Raw genomic sequence first — 7577 nt, 5'->3', positions numbered from 1 at the left:
TATTAGTAGATAAAAAAAAAATATGTGTCTCTTAGTTTTTGATGTACTACAATATATGTGAACTAGATTAAAATCGTAGAGATCAACCGACTTGGGGTTTTTTGTGACTGTCACTGACATGGTATTGTTTACCTCAAATATAATACAGATAAGTAGTTTTTTAACACAGGTCTTAAATTAAGAAGTTGTAAACTTGTTTCATTGATAGCTGATAGATTTAATTAGTGTGATGAAAAGAAATTGGTAAAAAAGTTGGGAATGGAAACACCATTTTATACATTTTTCGCTTTCATTAGTTTTTTTTTTTTCAGATCAATCATATTCTGGTTGATAACCAGTACTTTTTCACTGTGTTCTTAGATTTCGTATATACATTGTATAAGTCTCAAGAACGGTTTGGCTGTGCATTTCGCCAGGTCTTGCCCTGTGGCTGGCATAAGTTAATGTTAACTTTTATAAAACTTTTACCAAATTTCAGGTAATTTAACTTTGCTATGTGGAAACATGCCAATTCAACCAATGCTGAAATTAATTACACTATTGAGTATAGAAAGTTTGCTGAAAAAAATCAAACCTGTCTGATTGGCGCTAATGAATAAAATCTTATAAATTTTCCTGGGAAATATCGATTCGCGGACTCGGGTATTTTCTAGTTTAGAACTAAGAGAATTATAAAACAATATAAACATGTCTCTAGCCATATTAAACAGCGTAGTGCATCGAGGTCAAGGAATTACGGTTATTTGTTGCGTACTGGTAATTTAAGTTACATTATTAAATGGTAATTTAAGTTACGTTATTAAATGGCTTAAGTTCTTATGAAATGGATTCATCGACAGTTTTGGTTGTTCTAATGTGGTCGTTTTTATTGTTTTAATAGTCATCTACAGAATTGAATTGCACCTGAATCTAATTTCATGAACTTATATTCAAACAAACTATTGCAATACCTATTCTTGCAATATTATTATGAATTTATGTTTATTTAACAAACAAATATTCACTCACGAAAAGTTTCCCACATCTCTCGTAAAAAATCATGTCTTGTTCCCTCATGTAATATTTAACAAGTAAATGTTTGAACGTAAAAAACAAAAAAACTTGAATTTTTAAGACTAATTAAAAATCACACTCTATAAAAAGTTTGAATGATAGTGGTGTCATTTTATCTTTTAGAATGTTATGTATTATTTTGTATCCTATGAAGTGATTGTTTCATCAGTATTAGTTTTTGATTGGCGATTAAATTTTTCCACATATTTTACTTTAACCTGGACTAAATAAATAAATCTATCATGCTTTTATTCTCAAATCGTCTGAATAGCCTGAAAATTTGGCGCATATAATCGGTAACTAAATGCGTTCACCCGAATGTCCGTGTATTGTGAATATATTATCAAAAGTTATTCGGTGGCTTATGATTGTTATTCCCTTACCGATGGTTTTAGATTAAAGGCTGGGCATAGTAACGTGCATATTTTCATTGTTCTTACATTCAATATAGCACTTTAACTTGAATGCTGTATGAAATACGAGCAATGCGAAATTTGAGGTACAGAATGCAAAGCGTATTGTATATGAACCATGCTAAAAATTTAGCTGGGATAATGCTTGAGTTCAAGGTACCATACATAGGCAATAGTAGGCAACAGTATGGTTTAGTATACTACTAAATAATATAAATATAATAATTCAATTAACTATTACTATTAATGTTAGACACGCTGAACATGATATATTTATATTCACAATAATACCCGTGGTGTATATTAGGTGTTTGTATGGATCGCAATGCAAGATGAGTGTCTACCAGATAACTCAATAAAATGAAAATTCTACTTTTTCTTTCAACCTCAACAAACGACTACAAAGATATCACAATGTGATTTTCGTTTCTACATTCCTCTGTGTTTTTTGTCATCCAAATCGAAATTTTTAATTTTGTAGCAAAGTATGCGTAATTTTCTAACATCACAACTACTTATGTAGATTGCTTAAAAAAAAATTTATTTTTCAAATTTAATTGGAATTGGTATATGACTACTTTAAGTCTCTTTACTAAACTCACACCAACACTAATTAGTGAGATAAAATGAAGTACCACAGATAAGTGAGCAATTTAGCACCTCTGCAGGTATAACTGTGTAAATCGACAATTGAGATACAGTTAAATAGCTATTCTTTTTCTTCTGCCAGCTATCGCAGTGCAGTATTGAGAGTAGTAATTCAATCTGTCTAAGTTACAATTACACAACAAATACGTCGTATCAATACAGTTCTGTTGGCAAAACAAATTATATTTACGATGTACTGTTTCACCTACTTCAACTTTGCATGAGTAGAATTACTTTCAGAATTATTGTGGTTGTGTATTTCCCGTCATTTTTGCACAAAAACTCCCTTCTGGAATAAAAAACTGGGAAGAGTTCTTGTCACCATCCACAAGTCGAAGCATGTTATGTTGTTACCATTCACGTCTCAATAACTGTGATCTGTAATTTTAGTCAAGGTGAGATGTAGTATTCTTCCTTCAATTTCTGAGTTTTGAAATTTATCAGTAATAGCGTCCATGTGAATATATATTTGAATAGAGAGACTGTGAAAAGAAGGAAAGTGACAATACACCACATACATTCACTGTGCATGCTTCCTATGAGCCAATCTTTATTTACCTAACAACACACCTGAGTATGTTACAAAAGTTGCGGAGAATGTGGATTATCGATTGTGGGATGACGTAAAATTTGTGCAATTCTAATTTCTCAGCTGTAACGGATGTACGTACAAAGTGCAATTATTGCCGTAATACGACCACTGTTTCACATCCGAATAAATAAAATCACATCCAAAAAGTGGTAGTATTTTGTTCTTGGTATTTTTAATTTGGCAGTCGAAAATATTTCATCCTTATTAATTTTTTTTTACCCATTTTACAGTGTATCTGTTGGCTTGGTATTAAAATTTCTTACGTAGGCTGCAGGAATTGTGGAGAATATTCTATCTTGTACTCGTACTTGCAATCCATTGTATATCCCAATACTGAAATCGGATTTACTAATTGGGTTTTTCGTAATTGTAAAGCATGGCTATTTAGAATTTCTGTAAAAATGCAGAGGAATGTTGATCAATACTTGGTACATCCGATGTTATTTTACGTTAAAACAATGAAGTTTCTGCACATTATTAGGCGTGCAATATAAGGTATTATTATATGTTTATGCTTCTTCAATTGCAATTTCACCCTCATCTTTCAATATACCCATGTCATTCAATATAGGTATACACTTCATTTAGCTTACTGTCCACTCTCATTATCTGATACGGTAATTAATAGAAATACCCCTAGTTATTATAAGTATTAATTAATTATTATTATATGTTCTATATAACTATTAAAAATCAACAATCGTTCATAAATTCACGAGTGAGAATTGGTAAAAGATCTGTACAGATATATTACAAAAACCGTTCCTTAATAAAAGTATTTTAATTATTGCTCTCTGATCATTCGTCTTGGGAGATTTGTCATTGATTTTTTTTATACCTTGGCTTCGTAGTATTTGAAGAGAAAAATTATCTGGAAAACGATGCGTATGTACGTCGTACTCTTTATTTCAGTCTGACATATTTACATATGATACATAATCACCAGCACATTAATGTACTAACCAAGCCATTTCAATAAAGTATTGACTTACAGTAATCTAGTAAAGGCTCATTACTGATATAATTAATGTAGTATAATGAGATTTTAATAAAAAATAAGGAGGCATTAGAAACTTTAATATTATGTAAAAACAAAAAATTCAAAATTATGGGGAAAATTTGTTTTGTGTATTTTACAGTAGTCATTGAACAAACTTGCAGGTATAAAGATGCTGTATACAGGTACGTGTAACTAGATAGTGCGTACATATGAACGATAGTTTCTTACGCAGTCAGCCGGTAAAGTAAATTGGTTAAAAATGACGGTCGATTTGAAATTAGGTGTATATATTAAACCTGAATTCCTTTTCCAGGTCAAAGATTTGAAATTCTGTAAGTTTACAATTATTAACTTTTGGCACTTACAATGAGGTATCACACTTGTAATTCATTTTAGTGCTTCAGAAAGTCGAAAGATATAGTGTAAGCTTGTTCAAGAGAGGAAAGAATTATCTATTACTTACAGCTGTTAGAAATGTACTAAAACTACTCCGAATTCGTTAGTGTCTTTGCTGCCACGTTAATCTAGTCTTTTGCTTTATATACTGAACTATCTGCACATAATTTTTAAATAACGGTCATCGACTCAGAACGTTAATTCGTTTCATTTGAACCTCTTAAGATGTTGAAAAATCGCACACGTTAATAGTATTGACGCTAAAAATATTTGTAATAAAAATTTCAATCATTACTTAAGTTGAATTACATTTTAATTTTACATGTGTATACGTTTCAATCTATTTACACCGAATATTTGGTACCAAGTCCATTGTTTTTTTTTTTAAATGTTAACTCAATACAACTTAATGAAATGCATAAAGTAGCATCAGAAATGTACAAAAACCGATAATCAGTCCTAAAATAATAGAGTCACGGCGTTTTCGAATATTTATTCTTTGTAGTAAACTGTTCACAGCTGGAAATCGATTGGAGATGTCGTTGAAACGGGTTTGAATCCGTTTGAATGTGTGACGTTGAGATACCAAATGCTCTCGTGTTTCAACTGCTATACTTATTTGGTCATTAACCAATCGATCGGAGCTGAAATAGAATAAATGTCATTTCATAATTTTAAAATTAAATAAGGAATATACGGAGTTATTGTTAGCACGTAAGGTTTTGTTTGTGACATTTCTTTACCTCCAAAGGTTCAGTGCAATCTCACTATTGTATACAGTCAACAGAATAAATGTTGACTGCTTGCAAATAATACTCACTTGTGTAAGTGCTGACTCTCTTTCAAGTATTGGTCTCTCCTATTGAGGCCACTGCCACTCTTATAGTTACTGAAATTTAACAACACCTAGTTACATTCATAAAAAATAATTTTTATAGCGATTGTCATTATTGATGACTATTTGAATACTGTGACTTTAGAATGTACAACAACATTCTTAAAAGAAGAATTAGTATAATTTCATTAATCTGACGTCACTCAAATCAGTTATTTAAACTCCAATTTTGAATCACACAAAATTTGAACACGGCAAAGATTTATAATACATATATCGATCGTATTTTTTCCTTTGAATTAGTCAGGATACTTTTTCATTGGTTTCACACATAACTTGGCAATGAAAATTTTGCCCTATCGCCTTATTTTTATACTTTTGCAAATTCTGCTGATACCTGCCAGAGTTCGGATTTTGAAGTGTATTCAAACTGTAAATAACATATTTCATAAGAGGACTGTGAAAAAAAAATACAATTCAGATTTTTTTGTTCATACTCAATTTCTTTCCGCACACTGCTTAGCAAATCTTCTCTGTCACGTCTGGCGATGAAATTATTTTGAGTTTTGTTGAATTCCAACTTGTAATCTTTTAAAATTTCTCTGTGACGTTGTATCCTATGCAACATATTCCCTCCATCAGGTTTTATTTCACTCATTTTGTCATTTACTGCAGATAACTGGAATCAATAACAAAAGCAATCTCACAAGCACTATTTCTATATTCCACCTATTTTTTCATTGAGATTAGCAAAATTAAAAGCACACATGAACGTAACAGTAAACTAATTGGTTGTTTGCTAATGAAGTCAGTGCCATACTTCAAGAATTACATGATGCAGGCTAAGTGAAATTATTTTATTTACCTTGGCGAATAACGATTCTATCTCTGTAGCCATATTTTCAAACACATGCTCCTCATCGAGCAGAGGAACGGTATCGCTACTAGAGTGAGCGGATCCTGCTTTGACACCCAATTTATTGAAAGCATCAAGTTTCGCATCAATTTCATTTTCAAGGTGCTGAGCTTGTTTTCTTAGTTCTGAAAGTAATTCAAAAGTGCAATAACTTATCTATGATTTATATTAAAATGTTTTCTTAATTTACACAGCAGAGTATGAACTTTGTGTAGAGCAGGACCGTTATTGAGATGAGTCTTTTGTTTTATTACGGCGCAGATAATGAGACGTTTATATATTATGGTGTGACTGTAGATGGTTGATTATTCAATGTTTACGTGTAGCTCGGAAAAGGGAGCGATAAATTGTACAGATATCATAGTGATAAATATAAGTATGATCTTCATGCAGGGTATGCCACTTAGATTATTAAATTCACGTAAATTGGAATGTATTCATTTCGGGTCATTTGACGCGATACGCTATACATATAATATGAGATCTGTCAAAAGTTAAAGTGGGCGACAGCATTGAATAGGAGTGAAGAATTATGGGATTCCCACTTGGAATATCATACGAGGAAAAATGCAACTTTCATTTCATAATTTGACGCTATTGTATTATGAGATTTTATTCAACACCTAATTTATATTGTCAATAAATACCTTCCCATCCGATAGCACCTGCTACAGTTGCCATTTTCTATGATTTAACCACTCCACGTAAAGAAGCAGTGTGAAGCATGAAGATCACAGTGCTGGTTAGACCGTCGAACCTACAGTACGTATAGACAGCGCCCAACGTATGCACCTGCTGACTTACCTACTGGTCAACACAAAAAGTTTCACCTAAAATTCAAAACCCACGTGTGTCGTAAGTCTGTGTACTTTATCAGATAAAATTACTAAATAGATAGAATAGAATAGAAAATAATTCTCTTACAGAAAGAACGTCATTTCATGTAGAAAATTTTTTTTTTACATCCGTGATGTCAACATGAAATATTTTTAACGCATCGAAGCAGATTAAAATAATTTTTCCCGGTTCGAATTTAAGTCACATACCACCAGAGTGGATTGCATTTTATTTCTCAATCAGAAGTGCATCAACAAGTGTCGTCACCTATACTAGTTCCTATAAAATCGTAGTCCAGTAGGCGTTTGTAGTACCGGTATATATGCCGTTTACGTTAGCGACTAATTCTCCGCTGTATTTCACATCGTGAAAGCAGTAGATAATGCAGTGTATAATCACCATAGCAAAGTGTCACGGTCGTGGTCGAAACCGAACAATTTAGAATCATTAGGAAATCATACTACTGCGGCATAAATGAATAATTATTGAAGGGTTGAAACTGGGTTTTCGTGTTACACGAGACGAGCCAATGGTAAATACGAGTATATAGGAAATCTATATCATCGGTAACATTCCCTTCTTACTTCAATCCTGTGTTCATGTATTGAAAAAAGACAAGGTTTGCGATTCTTTTGTTTTTCATCAATTTCTACGAATCGCCTGATCCTAAGAGCAATTCCATATTACTCGAGCCGCGTTCCGCGCGTTCGCCGCACGCAGTTCGTCATCTTCAGTTGGCCGGTCGAGACTTGCTTTCGCAAGCGTCACTCGCCGTCATCGGGGATTCGCTATTATTGAAATATATATCTCTATTTCGGTGTTCGCTATTCGTCAATTCGCCGCTATCGGCTATTCGTTTTCAAGCAGCCGGAGCGGAGCCACGTGTG

The 7577-nt window shown here is 32.7% G+C and overlaps 1 protein-coding gene across 1 annotated transcript; it reads right to left on the bottom strand.

Annotated features, from left to right (window-relative positions):
* Positions 1 to 4489: 4489 nt before the first annotated feature.
* On the bottom strand, positions 4490 to 6596 carry LOC124407672 (Golgi SNAP receptor complex member 1). The gene is made up of 5 exons (XM_046884062.1): positions 6501 to 6596; positions 5803 to 5978; positions 5435 to 5616; positions 4923 to 4991; positions 4490 to 4746 (listed from the first exon to the last, which is right to left on the bottom strand). Exons 1-5 carry the CDS (start codon positions 6532 to 6534, stop codon positions 4509 to 4511), a joined length of 699 nt encoding a protein of 232 aa, XP_046740018.1. The 5' UTR covers positions 6535 to 6596; the 3' UTR covers positions 4490 to 4508.
* Between the last annotated feature and the right edge of the window lie 981 nt (positions 6597 to 7577).

The sequence above is a fragment of the Diprion similis genome, chromosome 6 (assembly GCF_021155765.1).
Source record: "Diprion similis isolate iyDipSimi1 chromosome 6, iyDipSimi1.1, whole genome shotgun sequence".
Classification (NCBI taxonomy): Eukaryota; Metazoa; Arthropoda; class Insecta; order Hymenoptera; family Diprionidae; genus Diprion; species Diprion similis.
This window is presented reverse-complemented; position numbering and strand designations above follow the sequence as displayed.